The 18710-nt window shown below is 42.1% G+C and overlaps 7 protein-coding genes across 8 annotated transcripts; 3 read left to right on the top strand and 4 right to left on the bottom strand.

The window, feature by feature from the left end:
- Positions 1 to 1128: 1128 nt before the first annotated feature.
- LOC117576018 (proteasome subunit alpha type-2) lies at positions 1129 to 2337 on the bottom strand. The gene is made up of 5 exons (XM_034260526.2): positions 2199 to 2337; positions 2018 to 2094; positions 1701 to 1956; positions 1490 to 1645; positions 1129 to 1426 (listed from the first exon to the last, which is right to left on the bottom strand). The coding sequence occupies exons 1-5, from the start codon at positions 2237 to 2239 to the stop codon at positions 1252 to 1254; spliced, it is 705 nt and encodes a 234-aa protein (XP_034116417.1). The 5' UTR covers positions 2240 to 2337; the 3' UTR covers positions 1129 to 1251.
- An 89-nt stretch (positions 2338 to 2426) lies between these two features.
- On the top strand, positions 2427 to 3988 carry LOC117576012 (interleukin enhancer-binding factor 2 homolog). The gene is made up of 3 exons (XM_034260519.2): positions 2427 to 2759; positions 2830 to 2958; positions 3024 to 3988. The coding sequence occupies exons 1-3, from the start codon at positions 2601 to 2603 to the stop codon at positions 3918 to 3920; spliced, it is 1185 nt and encodes a 394-aa protein (XP_034116410.1). The 5' UTR covers positions 2427 to 2600; the 3' UTR covers positions 3921 to 3988.
- Positions 3970 to 5277, bottom strand: LOC117576014 (sialic acid synthase). Its single transcript, XM_034260520.2, has 2 exons — positions 4826 to 5277; positions 3970 to 4764 (listed from the first exon to the last, which is right to left on the bottom strand). Exons 1-2 carry the CDS (start codon positions 5159 to 5161, stop codon positions 3970 to 3972), a joined length of 1131 nt encoding a protein of 376 aa, XP_034116411.1. The 5' UTR covers positions 5162 to 5277.
- Positions 5278 to 5743: 466 nt separating this feature from the next.
- On the top strand, positions 5744 to 7466 carry LOC117576017 (serine/threonine-protein phosphatase alpha-2 isoform). Its single transcript, XM_034260525.2, has 2 exons — positions 5744 to 6925; positions 6995 to 7466. The coding sequence occupies exon 1, from the start codon at positions 5923 to 5925 to the stop codon at positions 6829 to 6831; it is 909 nt and encodes a 302-aa protein (XP_034116416.1). The 5' UTR covers positions 5744 to 5922; the 3' UTR covers positions 6832 to 6925; positions 6995 to 7466.
- A 569-nt stretch (positions 7467 to 8035) lies between these two features.
- On the bottom strand, positions 8036 to 8863 carry LOC117576019 (c-Myc-binding protein homolog). Its single transcript, XM_034260527.2, has 2 exons — positions 8798 to 8863; positions 8036 to 8729 (listed from the first exon to the last, which is right to left on the bottom strand). The coding sequence occupies exons 1-2, from the start codon at positions 8807 to 8809 to the stop codon at positions 8202 to 8204; spliced, it is 540 nt and encodes a 179-aa protein (XP_034116418.1). The 5' UTR covers positions 8810 to 8863; the 3' UTR covers positions 8036 to 8201.
- Positions 8864 to 9508: 645 nt separating this feature from the next.
- LOC117576015 (uncharacterized) lies at positions 9509 to 10939 on the top strand. Its single transcript, XM_034260521.2, has one exon. The coding sequence runs from the start codon at positions 9599 to 9601 to the stop codon at positions 10652 to 10654; it is 1056 nt and encodes a 351-aa protein (XP_034116412.1). The 5' UTR covers positions 9509 to 9598; the 3' UTR covers positions 10655 to 10939.
- On the bottom strand, positions 10737 to 18503 carry LOC117576007 (uncharacterized). 2 transcript variants are annotated; one of them, XM_034260513.2, is made up of 12 exons: positions 17985 to 18503; positions 17487 to 17921; positions 15589 to 17426; positions 15037 to 15521; positions 14803 to 14977; positions 14228 to 14728; positions 14031 to 14171; positions 12117 to 13967; positions 11913 to 12057; positions 11654 to 11853; positions 11405 to 11585; positions 10737 to 11345 (listed from the first exon to the last, which is right to left on the bottom strand). In XM_034260513.2, the coding sequence occupies exons 1-12, from the start codon at positions 18112 to 18114 to the stop codon at positions 11194 to 11196; spliced, it is 6234 nt and encodes a 2077-aa protein (XP_034116404.2). In that variant the 5' UTR covers positions 18115 to 18503; the 3' UTR covers positions 10737 to 11193. The 2 variants fall into 2 exon arrangements, with proteins under 2 accessions (XP_034116404.2, XP_051862600.1); XM_052006640.1 differs by having other exon boundaries at positions 10745 to 11348; positions 17985 to 18502.
- Between the last annotated feature and the right edge of the window lie 207 nt (positions 18504 to 18710).

Raw genomic sequence — 18710 nt, 5'->3', positions numbered from 1 at the left:
ACCTGCTTGTCAACAACACAGCCGTCCCTATTCACTTTGTATTTCTCGTGCTTAACGAATGTGTTATTGTTTTGTTGTGCTCAACGGAAAGATAAGCAATGGACTGATGAACCCAAAGCAGGTAGAGCGGGTAAGAGGGACAGGCCACGTGTAGCGCCTAGTCTAGAGTCCGTCAGCTTATACAGGGTGTACATTAAAAATGTGAAAACTGTTCTATGAATAGTTTAAGTTTATTTATATTTATCGGATTATTTAAAAAATGGTATCTTAGCCTTAACATTGATAAAACGCTCTCTCACTGCCAAAGTCAATATCAGTTTCCAATATGGCGTTCATGATAACTCACATGCCATATAAATATGTGTATGTGTTAGTATTTGCTTGAATCACACTAACACAACCAGAGATTGCGGCGCTCTCTGAGTAAAATCACGTATACGTATTACCACATAAGCTATTGTTTTAACTAATGTGATGGTATTGAACCCACGAATACTATCACAAGAACTGATGCTCTCTTAGTCTCTGCATTCTCTACTTATTATTCTCTACTTATTGTAGAATTACAAATCAACTTCAACTTACATTTTAAACTATAGTTTGGAAAATGCTGTAATTTTCAAATTGTAAACCATTAACTTTACATTTGCACATTTCAAACGAAATGCCTTGGCGCAAAAATTTAAAAAGCATTTGAGTAAGCAGTTTTCCACGCCATTGTCAAGCAGTTCATTGAAAGCAGTGCATCGAAAGCAGTTTACTTTAGCGGAAACAGTCCTGTATCTCCTACCACTACCACATATTCCTATTAAAGCGAAACAAACTGTGTAAAAAAGCCTTCTTGAAGAAAATGTTCTAGACGGTGTCCAAATTTTTTGAAAAAACGAAAGTAACTATCTTTTTGAAATAATGCGCCTTTCTGTATCTTGTATCTATCTCGAATATTCCATCGGTTTAAACAAAATCTTGCTAGTGATCACTATCTGCCACAGGACTTAAATAAAACTGTTTTTTAGAAACATTCAATCAAATGCGTTTTGACACAGCAATATTGTTTTAAAAATGTTACCAATATTTTATGGCTTACACTTAAATGGTGCCCAAATCATTGTACTGTAAGAGGCGAAATTAGCCACAAGACAATTTTAATTTATCATTCAAAGAACCCATCACTTACAAACTTTATTATTGTTTTATTTGTTTTCCGTACTCGTGAAAAGCTTAGCTCGAGTTTGCTTAAATGCCTAATATTTATGGGATGTTGGCCAAGTAATCCTTGATTGTAGAGGGGTCCAAACGTTTGAAACCGTTCTGATCGCAGATTCCGACTTCAATGTTATCCGAAGTCATTTTTCCTTCAAATCCTTCTTTAAGAGTCAAAATAGCAGTGTGCACAGCATCTTCCAGCTCAAGATCTTCGCTATAACTGAAATTTCATGACAATTGTGAATTAGTTCATAATATACGCACAACGCTATAGGATGCTTACCGCTTTTCTAAGAAGGTCTTGCCGTTGACAGCATTCTTGCCCATGGCAGTGGCCTTCCAGGCGAAATAAGCTCCTGAAGGATCCGACTGATAAAGATATGGTCGATCGTTGTCCCAGCCGCAGATCAACAATGAAACGCCAAATGGACGCACACCACTATAAAAAATACAATATTGGCGAAAATTTAAAAGCATATGAGTAATTTGCATACCCCGATTGAGTGTATTCCTGCATAAGAGTTGCAACACGCTGCACCAGTTGTGAGACGGGAATTGGCTCCTTATAGATCAAATAGTATGACTGCGCGATTTTACGGGCTTTCTTCACCAACAAGCGGTAGTCGGGACCCATGCCAGAGTAAACCATACCGATATGCTTGTTAATCATCTCCACACGATGCACGCTGTGTTCCTCATAAAGGGGCGACTTGTATTTGTTCTCGGTGGCAATGACGACGCCATTGGAAGCTGTTGAAAGCCGGGAAACGTCAGTCGTGTCTAACAATGCAAAAGCATAAGTAAATCTTACCCATAATGCCCACGGAAGGAGCTCCTCCGGATACAGCTGCCAAAGCATACTCCAACTGGACAAGCTTGCCAGAAGGACTAAAAATAACAAAAAATTAAAAAAAAAGTTGTGTTTATGCCAGTCATTCACACAGGTTATACTAATAAAGTGAAGAGAGGGTCATCCAGTACTTGCCACTTACCTAAATGTCGTTAGCGAGAAGCTGTAGCGTTCAGTCGCCATAATTATTGGCCTTAATTTTAGTTACAATAATTTTTTGTGTTAAATCAAACTAACGCCGATTTTCACGCCGTATGAAAAAAAAACACAGTGACAAGCAAAACCGGGACTCAGTGTTGAGAGTGACCGCAAGTTATATTTCTAAAATGTCGCTTTTAATGTCACAAAAAAAAAAACTATCGCCGCATGTTCTGAAAACATCGATGTCCGCATATTAAGTAACTCTGCTAAACCATCACAACAATAATTTATCGATAATGCAACCATATGTGTTATCGGGCTTATTAAAGGCAGACGAAGTGTGATTGGTGGTTCTCTGAGAAGAAATTAAAAAGTCGTCAAAATTATTCACTATAATAAAACTATGGTCCGTGGAGCGCTTCGGGGCGGCAGACCTATGCGCGGAGGCATTAGGCCGCCTTTTAAAAAGACGTTCGTACCGCGGCATCCGTTTGATTTAACATTAGCCGAAGTTGTTTTCCCCAAAGTTTCACCGGCTGTAGATGATTCTGCTCTAACTGCGGTAAAATCGATAATACTACAAATGTATACAATGTTGAATCAATATTACTATGCTGTTTGTTTTTAAATAGGCGCTATTAAAACGCAACCAAGACCTTAGTCCAACCTCAGCAGAGCAGACAGCAATTGGTAATTTGGTTACCAAGGTGCAAGCTGTTCTAGACAACTTAGTTTTAGCCCCAGGCGATTTCAATACCTGTGTAAGTTTGAACAATAACACATACGGTTATAAAAACGAAACTAAAAATTAACAAAACTATTGCAGCAATTGGAAGAAGTGCGACAAGTGGGTTCCTTTAAAAAGGGAACAATTCTCACAGGCAACAATGTGGCCGATGTTGTTGTCATACTTAAAACACTGCCAACGAAAGAAGCCTGCGAGGCACTGGCCAAAAAAGTAGAGGCGGACCTCAAAAATGGCATGAAGACTGAAGTGGTTGCCAAGGGAGAGCAGCACACAATACAAGTACATGACCGCGGCTTCGATGTATCTAATGTGCAAGCCAAAGTGCGCATTCTGATTGCTACATTGCCGCAAAATTTGCGCAAACTAGAGCCAGAAATCCATTTGGATCATAAGCTGATGCAGGGCCATTTGGCAGCTATACGGCACACTCGCTGGTTCGAGGAAAACGCTCACCACTCTTCAATCAAAGTTCTAATTCGTATTCTTAAGGATTTGACTAAGCGATTCGATGCTTTTGCACCGCTCTCTGCTTGGATGATTGATTTAATTGCTCATTTGGCCATCATGAACAATCCCTCACGTCAAGCGCTGCCCATCAACATGGCTTTCCGTCGTGTGTTCCAACTGCTCTCGGCTGGCCTATTCCTGCCGGGATCTGCGGGTATCACGGATCCAACTGAGCCCGGTCACATTCGGGTGCATACAGCAATGACTTTAGAGCAGCAGGATGTATGCTGCTATACAGCGCAGACGTTACTGCGAGTATTGGCACATGGAGGCTACAAGCATATTTTGGGATTGGAGGGCAACACTAGTATTGTACGCGAAATGTCTGTGTGGAATGGCGTGGTTGTGTCGCCTCTAACTCCCGTGTATGAGAAGCCTACTGACAAAAAGGAAGGTGACCTGGAAGAAGATATTGAAATGATTGAGAATGAAAATGAGGATGTTGGTAGTGACGATGCTGCCGAATAAGCTATGCAATAAGATTTACATTTTATTATAAACAATAAATTTCGCTGTATTATGCCAGCACATTCTCAGTTATGGGTTCGTCTTCATTAACGTCACACAATAGTTGCATGCCAATTAAATCAAAATATTTTTCTGCAGTTATGCCGTTTGGTTCGCTAACTTTAATTGATAAATCGACTTCTTGGAGTTTGTGTCCTTTCAGTAAATTTCGGGCTCCCACAATTGATTTACCTAATTTGCGACGACAAGCGAGTTCACTTTGCAAGATTTCCTTTTGAGTAATCTCTGCCAATGCTACTTTTAATTCATCATTTTCTTCGTCTAATATTTGAGTTATTTCATTTGAAGTATAGCTAGGTTTGCAAAGAGTTTGATTGGCCTTAAATTGGTTTATGCCTTCTACTAAGGATAATAACTCAATAGGCTCAAGAGAGCAGCGATGATCAGATCCTTTTTGATTCTTATCTAAAGTAAAGTGTCGCTCAACTATTCTTGCTCCTGACAACACGGCAGCTTTACTAATCGAGACACCCAACTCATGGCCCGAGTACCCGATTGTTACACCTGGGAAACGTGTCATAAAAGCGGGTATCATCCGCAAATTGCAATCACTAGATGCAGTCGGATATGAAGAAACGCAATGCATCAAAGCAAACAAATTGTTTCCAGCTTGTTTCATTATTTCAACGATTTTATCCACAGTTGACACGGTTTGCATTCCTGTCGATATAACCAAAGGAATTCTCATTGCAGCAGCTTTTTTCAGCATGGGAAAATTATTAGCATCTCCAGAGCCAATCTTTATGAAGGGCACCTTTAGCTCGGCAAGAAAATCAAGAGATTTCTAAGTAGTATAAGAATATATTGCTTATATGGGGTTATAAGGTAAATGGTCAATTAAATACCTCATCCATAGCAGAGGCAGTGAAATCAATTTTAATTTCTTTGCTATAAGCTTGAAGCTGACGATATTGTTCTTTGGAGAATTCCAGATATTCTTTATGTTCACCATAAGTTCTTCCCCAGGCATGATCGCTGACGTACTCTCGCTCAAGGGCGAATCGTGTAAACTTTGCTCTTAAATCGGATTTTTGGAATTTAACGCAATGACATCCTGCTTTTTTTGCTTCCAGAATCATCAATTTAGCTGTTTCTAAACTGCCTTGATGATTTTGGCCTATTTCCGCAATTATATAGACCTCGTTCGAGAGATTTTTAGTTATTATATCCAGCAGCAACATCTTGAACTTGGAGTTTCAATTGACTTTAATTAACTGATCCATTTTTATCAAGTGTAATTTCCGTTAATTAAAGTTTGAGCTTTCTTTGAACTTATATTACAGTGTGACTGCAAGAGAATTTTTGAAAACACTTATTTACGCCGATATGATATACTATATATACAAAAATGCAAAAAATGTACAACTGGTAACTCTACATTTAACAGCAGCGCCCGATTGCGGTCTCACCGCTGTACTAAATTATATTCAAATGTTAATTACTTTTAATTATCAACAAAAATGAAATACAAAATGAATAACATTGATTTCTGTTTTAATCGATCCATATTAGTTTTGAATAACAACTTTCGTAAATTAATTACAGAAGCTGTTCTCACACTGTTAATGATAAACTCATATTATATGGCAACGCCATAGTGCAGCATAATGCTGTCCGTTGTTTTCTAACAGTCTGGCCGCAACATTCAGCTGTAAATAGCCTGGTCCTGCTCACACCAACATACAAAAGCCAAACGACGCAAAAGGCGGGCACAAAGGCAATCTAGGCAGTGGAAGCGAGACCAATTCTGTTTGTGTGAAGAGGCTGACTAACTGGCCATTTCCTTCTGTTTTCTGAGTAAATTCGGTCACACTGGTGAAATTTTCTGGTAGTAGCTGTGCTGTGAAAAATATTTATAGTGAAAAATATACTTCAAAGCCACTTGCCCTTCTTTGGTGGAAAATTGAAGCACAGCAATTGCGCAGCAAAACCAAACAGAAACATGGGCGATGTTATGAATATCGACAGCATCATATCAAGACTTCTGGAAGTGCGTGGGGCACGGCCTGGCAAAAACGTTCAGCTCTCCGAGAATGAAATTCGTGGCCTCTGTCTGAAGTCGCGAGAGATATTTCTGTCGCAGCCCATACTGTTGGAGCTGGAGGCGCCATTAAAGATTTGCGGTGACATACATGGCCAATACTACGATTTGCTGCGACTGTTTGAGTATGGTGGCTTTCCACCGGAATCAAATTACCTGTTTTTGGGCGACTACGTTGATCGTGGCAAACAGTCGCTGGAAACCATCTGTTTGCTGCTCGCCTACAAGATCAAATACTCGGAGAACTTCTTTTTGTTGCGCGGCAATCATGAGTGCGCCAGCATAAATCGCATCTACGGCTTCTATGACGAATGCAAGCGTCGCTACACCATCAAATTGTGGAAGACATTCACCGACTGCTTCAACTGCTTGCCAGTGGCAGCCATTGTGGATGAGAAGATATTCTGTTGCCATGGTGGTCTCAGTCCCGACCTCTCGTCGATGGAGCAAATTCGCCGCATCATGCGACCAACTGACGTGCCAGATCAGGGCCTGCTCTGCGATCTGCTGTGGTCCGATCCGGACAAGGATACCATGGGATGGGGCGAGAACGATCGCGGTGTCAGTTTTACTTTCGGCGCCGAGGTGGTGGCCAAATTCTTGGAGAAACACGAGTTCGATCTCATTTGCCGCGCCCATCAGGTGGTCGAGGATGGCTATGAGTTCTTCGCCAAGCGACAGCTGGTCACACTCTTCTCGGCTCCCAATTATTGTGGCGAATTTGACAATGCTGGTGCGATGATGTCTGTGGATGAATCACTTATGTGCTCATTCCAGATCTTGAAACCGGCAGATAAACGTAAAAAGTAATATCACCAAACTCCCAAAAAAACACCAACAACAACCAATCACACACTTTTCTATATACAATGCAGGCAAAAATTATAATGATTCAACACATAACGTAAGTAAAGAGACTTAACGTAATAACATTTTTTTTATATCAATTTCTTATCTTATTTTCTATCGACAGCGAGGGGCAATCTAATTTTACAATCCAACAATCCGCACCACAATAGCGACAAAGGGAAGAACCGAACGCTCTGCGATTATAATGAATAACAAAAAATATACAATAATATGAAATCCAAAAACCTGGAGAAAATATTATCTTTTAAGAAATAAAGAGATTTGCTTCAACTACAAAAAATAACAAGAAACAAAACATTCACCAAGCATTCAAAAAAACAGGCATGACATGATAATTTAGAAAACATAAAACAACCATTTATTTCGATTAACAAACTATACCTACACACCTACATATACATATATATATCTACTATACCATAGTCGTTTAGCGACCCACACCATACATATGCATGTACATATATGTTTTGTCCAATTTTAAAACACGAGACTAAAACGTTTAGTACAAGTTACAAAAAAAAATCAGCAAACAGAAACTTGAACAAGGTGACGACGAACTGTAAGTCACAACAAATGTAGTAGGGCCTTGTAAAAAACAAAAAAGAGAACAAAAAACGCAGCTTTTTGGCCTTAAAACTATGACATTAATAATTCGAGAAGAATGATTATGATGAGGGAAGAAGAAAGTAATTAGTGAACGATGAGAACGCTTGCCAAGAAGTTAAAAATGTAAACACTAAGTTTTGACCTTTAAATTAATGAATCAGTTTATGTTCGTCCAGTAACAACAACAAATCTATTGATACGCCCGTAATATCGACTTTTGTTTTGTTGTTTCTTTTTTCGATTCAAATTCGATGCAGCTGTTAACATTTAATTCAATCGATCCATACATACCTATATACATTTTTTCTTCATTGTTTTTATCATCCAGTATCACTTTTTAAGATGTGTTTAAAAACAAGAGTAAATTTCTATTATTAATATGTATTATCAATAATCCTTTATATTAATAAACAAATGATATACAAATGTGTATGAATTATGAAACTGATTTCAATAAATATTTGGAAACCCCACACTAACGACATAAATGTTACAATTTCCTTCCTTAACTTGATCACGTATGAAAAAGAAACCAAGCTTAAGTTTTCAATACCCAACTAAGGTAAATGTTTTTTATTATTATTATGTACATTTAAGAAAATACTATCCATTCATTCTTTTTGCTTAACTCTGTTAACATTTCTATGAGAACGTATGCTAATGGGATGTGCTAGTACGCTGACAAATATTCTTTGTTTATTGATTTATTCGGTGCTGGGCTCAGCTTGGACGGTTGTGCTTTGGGTTGAGCTATCTTGAACGCTCTTGGTGACCTCAGCAGAGACCACAGCCTTGTTTGGCTCCTCCTCCTCAATGTGACAATTTTCGTCAGCGGCGACCAACTCATCAGGGTTCGAAGATGTTGCTTTATCGCCACCATTGGTATTCTGACTGACTTCACCCTCGGCGGCGGTTGCATCATCCATCACCTTCTCTGCGACTGCCGTTGGCTCGGAATCTATGGGAATGTGTGGTGTCTGCAGCACGTCGGGGTTTATGCTGTTGATAATGGCACGCAAACGTTGAATCTCTTCGTTCGCCTCTTGCAAATCCTGTGCGAGGCGCTCGTACTTGTCGTGCTGGTGCCTCACGATTCCAATGTTGTTGCGTATGTATTCCATTGGATTTTCCGGACGCTCTTTGATCACGCGTATGAAGACTTTCGTCAACGAATCGAGAACGCTGCCGCGCTCAAGATAGCGACGTATCTCATCGCGTTTGGGATCGATTGGCTTCATTATAATCAAATAAAAATTCCAGATAACACCAATAACAAATTAACAACAATATGTCGACTTACCTTAAAGGACATTTTGCTAAAGTGGTGGAAATAGAGGTGGAAAAACTTCGATGTTCGCTATCGATACATCGATTTTTTCAATTTGGCAATACATCGATGTTTGTTGAAAAAATATTTAAAAATACATTTATTAATGAATCAAACATTATTTTGGATTAATTTTAGACGTACGTTTCTTTAAAAAAAAAGGAAAGCTGTTTTATTTCTAAGATATAGTTTTTAACTTCGATGAAATATACCAAGATACAAAACCCCGAGTGGCCAACTGGTTACATTTCCATAGAGATGACATAAAATTGGGAAAACGCGTGTAAAATGGCGCGTTATTTCAAAAAAACTTACCCATTCAAACCATTCGAATGTCCACCGTTTGCAAATCATCAAAAACAGAATTTTCAGAATTGCATAATCAAAAAACGAGTAACGGCATATTTTCCATATGAATGCGGGTGAAACAAATAGAAGTGAGTGACAGCCCTTTTAAACTGGAGTAATACTGAAAAAGCACGTGTAAAGCACGTCATAATATATTTATGTCAAAAAGGATATTCTGCGCCGTTTATGGTCTTACTGATAGAGGCAGGTACCTAACTACGACCGCTAGAGGGAGCTGCCGTTTAAGATGTGGCGCCAATTCAATTTGTGTTAGTGCGCATGTCTTTGAAACGCAATTATATATCTACACAATATGTACATATTAAATATGTACTATTTTTGTCTCTCTGGGGGATAACACATACACACTAAGGAAACACTATTTCGCTAGAGGCAAGCTGCAAAGAAAACAGCTGAACTAAAAAAATGGATATCTTTGAAAATACCTTTGTCCGAGGGCCATCGCCATCCTACTCCGACGAAGCGAACTCGGAGACAGCCTTGTCTGTTACCTTACCCATTGGCGCTGCTGACATGGACCTAGGACGCATCGATTCGAAAACGGACACGGTGAATTATTTCGATGAGAAAATGAACTGCTCATACGACAACGACAGCTGCTCCCATTTGCATCCTGTACGCCAGGGACGCAATAGTTTCGCCTTTTGGACCGCTGTGGTGGTGTTGCTATTGCTTACAATTGGCAATTTAATCCTGACACTGACTATTATGGGTGTGTTACGTCTAGGCAAGGGAGTACAGGGTATGGAGCTGATTCCCGAGCTGGATTTAATTAAATTCTATGATGAAACGGATCTGGATCGCATTCAAACCAATTCCATGGGCATCCATGGTTTTTCCGATGTGCCTGTGTCGATCAGCAGTGACGGCGAAGACAGTGGCGTTAATCTACGAGTCTTTCGTAATTCGAACAGCGGTAGCATAACCGAACGTGATCGTGTTGTGCTTAATAAGGATGGCATGGTTATACAGGCGAATCTCTTTGAGATTAAAGATCCAGCTGATCGTTCAACTGTTTTCACCACACACCGACCACAGTATAGCATGCCATCAGGTATGGATGGAGTGCTGCATGCAAAGGTTGCGAGCACTAGTCGAATCGCTAGTCCAATTGGTGTTCCTTTGCTCATGGATAGTGACGGACATATTGCTGTTAAAGGCTCTGAAGGTGTTTTCCTGGATGGCTCCACAATAGACCTGCAAGTCGAGCATCATGTGGCCATCAATTCAACCCAAGGTGCCACCATTCTCGAGGCCGGAACAGGCATATTTCTGGATATGGTTCGCATACCAATTGCTAATTCGGAGCTGGGACTACGCACCGGGAGTGTGCAGTACAAGATTTGTGTCTGCATGCCAGCGGGCATTCTCTTTCGCATTGCAATTCCACGCGTCCATAACGGACCCAAGATATCCTGTGCCCATTTCGACAGTCAGCACGATCCATGCGAAGTTAACTAATCATAATAATCATGCATAATCTTCATCAGCATTACTCAAAAAATAACGATATCATATATATATATATACTTATATATAGTAGATGTTACTTAGCAAGATTTATTTGTATTTAAGAAAAATGTACACGTACTTATAGAAGGTTAGTTGGTATGCTTCATTCTATTTTGTTTTGTTTGTTAAATCCTAAATTCTGAACTTATTTTTTGTTTTGGCAAAGAAACCGCAATTGTGTTAATATGATAATTTGTTAATAAAACTATTAACCGACGACTGTGTATCCGACTACGGAGACATATTTTCAATTGCTCCGATTTTGCTGGATATAATACAGAAATGGTATTCAATTCGTTGAATGCGAATGTACAAAATGAAACGGCTTACAATTCAGGGGCGCGATAATCGAAGAAAAATTGGGGAAAGATGATTAATTGAATTCCATTCAAAAGCTAAATAACAAGTAGATGAAAGCTAGTCACGTACACACTCTAAATCCTACAATCTCTATCAATAACTATTTATAATCATATTTTATTGCTATCCTAAACACCGGGCGGTGGAGGCTCCTCATTGTGTCGGGTGCTTGGCGCCAGATCATCCACCAAATTGTCCGGCACCATACTAAGAAGCTCAGCTTCACTTAGCTGCGCCAAGCGACTCTTGGTTCTGGTTGCATTCTCCGGAATTCTTGTACCTGCTAAGGCAATCAATTAGTTAAGTCCAATCGAAGGTCAGAAGAATTGACTAACTTACCCATGCCGTAGGAGCTGTTTGAGGCGATGGCATCCTCTGGATTATATTCCTCATCATCGCCAGCACTTGCCTTGGCAATGGTTTCAGTTTTGTTCTTTAGGCTGGCCAGTATATTGTTCAGATTGGGAATACTCGATATGTTGGCTATTGCATTAGACAATGGCGAAGGCTGGGTAAGAACCTATAAAAAATGAATGAATATTTGTTCTAGTGTCAAAATGGTTCATTATTTATTGTTGCATAACTTACAGGTGACTCAACATTAAGCAGGCCGGCAATCTCCTTGCGTTGTGCGGCTATTTGTTTATTAATCTCATTCACTTTACGCTCCAGCTCATCCTTATTGATTGGATTTGACGCTGCCAAGTCATCGTTATCGTCAGAGCTTCCGCCTGGCGAATAAGGCGCATTCGGATCGTCCGAGCTAGTCGAATCAATTGAAATGTTTGCTGCATAGAACAAACGTATTGTCAATACTTATTTATATTTACTTATGGTAGTTACTCACTCTTATGCAACTTGGCTATGGGCGCTTTGATGATCGCATCGATGTCGAACTCATCATCTTTGGAGCTCGTCGAATGCGTGCTACGTTTGCGTTTTGGACTGCTAGGTGGCGTGAATGTTGTTTTAGCTCGCGTCTTGTTTATCACCTGCAATATTTTCAATTAGTAAAGCCTTTACCTATAGTCCTATGGTCACCTCGTTTTACCTTTGCAGTCTTGTTGCTGGCAGTGGGCAATGACGGAAGAGGCAGTGTTTGACTCATGGTTGCCAATTTCTTACTCAAGCAGCGCACAATTATGCCCAGCAGCGTGTTTGGACGCCGTGTATCCTCGTAGAAGGGCACAGTCTCCGTCGTCTGCAGCACACTGGGCAGTTTGTCCCTCGACCCCAATGGGAATATGTAGAAATCACGAATCTGCTCCGCATCGGCACCCAAGACACCAAGACGTTGACGAGTGTCGAGATACTCGTAGAAGCTGTCGAAGTTAATGGTGTTCGAGGCACTGGCGGGAAATAAGTTCACAATGACAATCTCCTTGGTGGGACTTTTCTTGATCTTCTTCAGATAATCCCAGACGTTCACACGCGTTATACGACCAATAACATCTAAATTCGTAGGCAACAATTTGGCTAGCTGACTTGTATCGCCGTGCACCGGATGTATGACCACATCAAAGGCGGTGACGTCTACCATATGCACATTGCCGGACCAAATAGGTGGACTGGACAAACTGTGAAGATAGCGACCGTATTTATCTAAACTCACGGGGCGTTCATCGGATTTGGGTGCGGTCTTTGTTGCAACGGGCACAGTCTTTAGTGTCTGCTTTGTGGGCACTTTTAAATTGGCCGCTTGCTCGACTGTCTTCTCAGACTCCAGGATTTGATCAATCAAATTGAACACTAAAGGTGGCTCCGTTTTCTTTTCAGCTGGCTTATTGGCAAGCACCACTTTCTCCTTTTCAGCACGCACCTTATTAGCTTGCTTGTCACGTGATGAAGACGCCTCTTTTTCTTTGTCTGCATCGGAGTCGTGATGATGCCGTTTATGGCTACGCTTCTCCATGCTGCGACTGCGACTGCTCGACCGACTCCGGCTTCGTTTGGAGGTGCTATGATGATGATTCTTGTGGTTCTTGTGACGCTTGTCGCGTTCCCTATCTTTATCAGCAGAACGTTCCTTTTCTTTCGACTTGGCGTTCTTCTCTTTGCCCGCCGAACGCTCCAGTTCAAGCTCTTTGCTGGATGTGTCTGTGGCAATTAATGATGGGTCAGTAGAATGAGAAGATCTCTTGCTGTCGGAGCTATCGATCTGCATTTCTTTATCGGCGCTCTGCTCTGCCAGTTCTTCATCGGGTAGCGTAACATCTACCGGCGTATTGATAACTTCTTCGCCCTTATGCGTTTTTACCAAATAGTTTTGTGCCCGTGACAGCAAATCGAGTTCAGACTTCTTAATGATTTCCAACTGATGACGATTCTCCTCCTCTCGCCATTTGGCCAACTCTTGGCTGGCCAGTTCGGCGGCCGTCATGCGCACTAACTGCTTGGGTTCCAATTGTTTGGCACATATCTTCTCGAAGAGCGTTTTATTCTTGCGATCCCTGATGTTGAACGACAACGTTCGATACTTTGACTTGTATTTGGCACCCGCGTCCCGTCCAAATGTGTGATACAATTCAGACTCCATGTTCTTCACAAAGTTGTCCACCTCCGCTAATGTTAACCACTCGGATTTGTCGTTTGGTAACGCGTTTGCTTGTTCATACTTAATGCGATCAAGCATTAGCATCTTGAATGTTTGACGCACATTCAGACGTACGGGTTCAGCGTGCGACTTACCAACCGATTTTTCCGAGTTGCTCTTCTCTGAAGAGCGTAGTTTTGAGGTTGAGGTTGTGGGCTTTTGCTTTTTGGCAGAGCTCGGCGGTATTGAAAGCAGCTGTATAGACTTATTTTGAGACTCGACTGGTTTTTGAGCTGGGGTTGCAGGTGTAGTTTTGGTGGGCGTCGACTCTGCGGAGGACTGTTCCGAGATGCGTTTGTCTTGCCGTCGCTGTTGGAAATTTATAGTTACGTTATTCAAATGAAATAATTTGTTAGTGCACCTTAATCCTACCTCTATTTCCGTGGGTTGCAAATTGCCGGGCTGCATTACCTCAAAGGTGGGATTGTCCTGCAGCCACTTCTTTAGATGTTGTGCACTAGGCGCCATATGTCCTGTGATGGCTCGACCACTGCGACGCTCAAACACATTGATCTGAAATTTGACATCATTTTAATAAACAAGTAGAAATACATTTGTTACTAACTTACCCGCTCCACCTTTGATACTGCATCCGCTTGCCGAAGTGCATCCTCAAACAAATCCTTCTTTTTGCTCTTCTTGACATCAAGAGGATTTGGTTGTTGTAGCTGTGGCGACATTGGCAGCACAGGGTCTGTTTGTTGCGTCTGTATCGCGGCCTGTGCGTACTTGCGAATGCATTCATCACTACAATAAACCGAATTGGGACGTGCCGGACGCTTACAGAAAACACAACCTTGATCTGAGGATGTTGAAGCATTGCTACCACCACTGCCAAGCTTGATGAAGTGCAACTGCTGTTGGTGCAACACTTTGGGTTGTGGTTTTGTGATTTGTGGAGCTTTAGCTTGTTTCGCCATTAGTATTGGTGTGCCTGTGATATGGGGTACTGCAAAGTCCTTTGCTTCTGTTGTTGGTTTGGTTTCGTTTGGTTGCTTGGGTAACGCTGCACTTTCCGTCAGGTCACCGCTGTGCTTAGGTAACAACATGTCCGTAATGCGTGGTTGACTCTAAATGGAGTACAGTTTGATTGATGGTTATATAAGCATGTGAATAAATATTTGTAGACTCTTGTGGTGGTTACCTTCTCTTCCTGTCGCTTGACGCACTTCGGACACTTCCAGTCAACGCCGTTCTGCTCCATTTCCAGACCCATGGCCTTTGTGACGTTGACACAAGTGCCGTGATACCAATCCTCGCACAAATCACAACAAATCATGAAACGATTATTGTGGGGTTGACGACAAATGCACCATAGCCTAGAAAAAAGAGCACACAACTTGAGTATACATTAATGCAACACCTTTGAACATCTTACTTATTGGGATCATCGTCGTCCTCTTGAGATTCTGAGGCATCCGCATCGTTGGTTTGACTGGTGTTCAGTTTATTCGATCGTTTGGGTCGCTTTACGCTGCCGCCGCTTGACTCCTTGGACAATTGCTTTTTGTGCACGCCGCGTGATGCTTGCGACATAAAGCTATCACTGTCTAGACTGCTGTTGGCCAATTGACTGCTATCCAGCATTGGTTCACAGTGCGAAATATTGCTAATATCTGATGATGTCGTTGTCGATGCGGCCGGATTCTGAGCACGACGCTTTGCTCGAGTTGTAGGCGCCTCAATCGGTGGCAGGTAAATGACGCGACCATTGCCACGTACCACCTTTACATCAGGACTTTGCAGTAATGTTGACATCGTTGTTGCTGTTGTGCTACTGCTGCTACGCGATGGAGTGCTACACGCTATTGGTAAATTGCTCAATGAATTCGACACAATAATGGGAGGCTGATATTCGTTCGGCTGCAATGAGAATTGTGAGAAATATTTTTTTTATATGCTTTTAATAATTGAGAGTTTGTGCTCTTACCTGAGCTATGGTTGTCAATTGACTGACAGTCTCAAATATGGGAGGCGCTACCACAGCATTGGCAATGGCATCTAGACCGCCCGATTCTGTGCTCGCCAACACTTGTTTTACAACTTCGGCCTCAAATTGTTTGTCCTCTTCGATAAGCCCAACGACGTGTTGCAGAAAATCGGCTGTAATCTCATCCTCATCTGGTGTATCCAACAAACGAGCACTGCCAATATCAATGTTTTCCACATCGTTAACATTGCCACTAACAGCTGTTGCAACGGTTGCTATGTTTGCATTGAAATTGTTACTATTATGTGATTGGTTTGGTATGCTTGCTACGTTGACAACGTCAACAATAGGAACAGCATTTGCCTCGCCAACCGGATCGAGTCCAGCCGCACTGCTCTCCAGCATTTTGACCAAATTGGGTATGGTCTCGTCAGCACTTGCTGGTGGCTGTTCCACCAACGATACCTTCCGCAACTCATCCTGCACTATCGAATTGATGAGATCCAGTTGCTTGTCGTTTTCGGCCGCCAGCTCAGAAGAGCTCTGATGCGTCTCGATGACAATCTGTGCGGGTAATTTGTGTGTGGATGCCGTCTCCACGCCAATGGGCATAAAGCCCTTAGAAGGCGCAGCGACAGAGGATGATGATGAAGATGGCGATGCTAACGCCATGTTTAGGCTCGTCTTAGGCGTAATAGGTGTAGCCAGTAGACGTTGTTTTGGCGCATCCGACGAAGCTGTTAGGTGCGTGGAATTGTTGCTGTCACCCAGTAAACTGTTTAGATTGGTGAACACACCCTTCGGACTGGATAGATTCTTACTGATTATAATCTCTTTGACATCTTGCGGTGGCGTTGCAAATCCCGCTGCCACCTTTGACATTGGCGGTCGTCTCAACTTGGTGGCAACTGGTGACGCAGTCAAGCGTGTAGCTTCAATTGCTTGCACTTTGGCTTTGATAGGCAGGGACTTGTGAGTGGGACGAACTTTCAGAAACGATGTGCTTGGTATGCTGCCTAAGGCAATCACGGATGTGGGCGCCGCCTTCGCATTGAGCTGCACAATTTGTCCAATAGCAGGCACACCCAAGTGGCTCTCCGTCTGCGGCTCTTTGCGTCGCTTGAAACTAGGAAACTGAGTTGGTGTTGTGGCTGTTGTTGCTGGTGGCACCCTGACCACATGCACCGTTTGATTTCGCGGGGGCTGCTGTGTATTGGGTCGCTTGCAGAGCTTCTTGATGCGTTTGCGTTTGTTCGCGTTACTGTTGCGGCTGTTGTTCATCTTAAAATCAATGTCACTGTCGCGATCGTTGTCCGTTTCACGCGAATCATCGCTTGGCTCACTCAGCTCTTCGGTGTCGCCATTCTCTTCGTCCGCGGTGGCCGAGCTGTTGTTGGCATCGTCATCATCCTCAATGAGATCTTCGGTGGCGATGCTAATCACTTTGACATTACTGCGAACTGGTCGTGGTCCCGCCACAATGATTTGCTGCGGTTTTGCAATTGGTAGCGACGCCTGCACAGGTCTCACCAACTGTGGCCTGGCCACCGGTTGCAATTGCCTTGGCGCTAGTTGCGTTGCTTGCGGCTTTGTCACTTGGTTAAACGGCAGTACCTGGATGCGCTTCTTGGCACTCAACACTTTGATGTTGGGCTGCGTCTGCACAATGAATTTACGACCTTGTGCTGTTTGCCTTTCCAACGCCACTTTCTCGGCGGCCTTCTTAGCCTTCATTTGTTCGGGCGAAGTGAAGGGCGTATAGTTGTGATCGTTTTTGATAATCTCTATAAGTGCATCCGTTTCCGGTGTTCGTTTGAATAGTGACAAGCCAGCCAATTCTGGAATAGCAATTAATATATATTAGTTAAGGCATTTAACAATTGGAATTCATTACTTACTCAGCGCATTCTTCACTACCATGTCTGCAGAACCTTCCGCATAAAACTGCTCAACACTAAGGCCAACAATTTGCGGTCGTTCCTTTGGCTTGCGACGTTTCTTTTGCTTTTTCGGCTTGGGCTTACGACCAGGACGCTTCTTCACCTTTGGTGCCTCGGCTTCCTCTGCTTCTGTAGAGTCGTCATTATTTTCGGCGCCACTATTGTTTTCATTATCATCGCCGGTAACATGATCCTTTTCGCTGATGAGCTCTTCACCGCCACTTTGACTCTCATTCTCCGTGTCCCGCAGCTCCGCATCGGAATCATCGCGATCCGAATTGGCCTCAAGGAAACGCTCTAGTTCCTCCAGACGCTCCGTTTCCTCCTGTTCCATCATGCTGGGCGTAGGCGATGTTAAACGCACAACGCTAATGCTGGCAATTGATTTTTCCTCTAAAAAATAAAACACTTTGCGTAAGACACGTTTAATCTATTGAAGATTTATTTAGGATTTACCCATGATATTTTCAATAGCACGCTCATCAAATGAAATGCCATTTTTGCTATAGACAACGACAAGGTTGGAATCGCCATCGGCGCCATTTGGCCGTGTACTGGGGGCCTCACTAAACACCGAACTGGACATGATGATGATACTGATGATGGCATCAGGGCATTGAGACCAAATCGTCCCAGATCCGTTGATCAATCTCGCCTCATTTGGGCAGAACTGGGTAGCGGAGACTTAGTTGCTTGTTTGTTTGCTAATGCGGCAGCCGCGTTGTGACGCCGACATCGGGAAATTGTCACGCAGCTGTAGCTGTTGTTGTAGCCGAAGAGGAATATTTCCGTAAAGAAATTGAGCTTCAAATGCCTAAAAATAAAGTTATGCTGCAGTCGGTTCGCCTGGTTTGTAGCAACAACGCGAAATAGATTTTTTCTCGCAACAATAAAACACTTTATTCTTAAATTATATGAAAATAGAATTCGCAAAAAAAATTTACATCGACGAAGACAGCAGTGTGACCAACTGTTTCGCGCTAGGGATGTGATAAATCGTAGCGCCAACTATCGCATAGCAGCGTGAGCCTCTTTGCATTTAAAGATTTTATTTTAAATTAAATTTTATTACTTTTACATTTTATTGTGTTAATTTATAATAAGAACTTTATTATTTACAAATAATGTTTCTTAAGCGTTTACATCTTTTATTAATAAGCATTTTTAAAAATAAAATATATA

Source organism: Drosophila albomicans, chromosome 2R, assembly GCF_009650485.2.
Source record: "Drosophila albomicans strain 15112-1751.03 chromosome 2R, ASM965048v2, whole genome shotgun sequence".
NCBI classification, from domain to species: Eukaryota; Metazoa; Arthropoda; class Insecta; order Diptera; family Drosophilidae; genus Drosophila; species Drosophila albomicans.
Note: the sequence above shows the minus strand (reverse complement) of the source record. Positions and strands in the feature narration are given on the sequence as shown.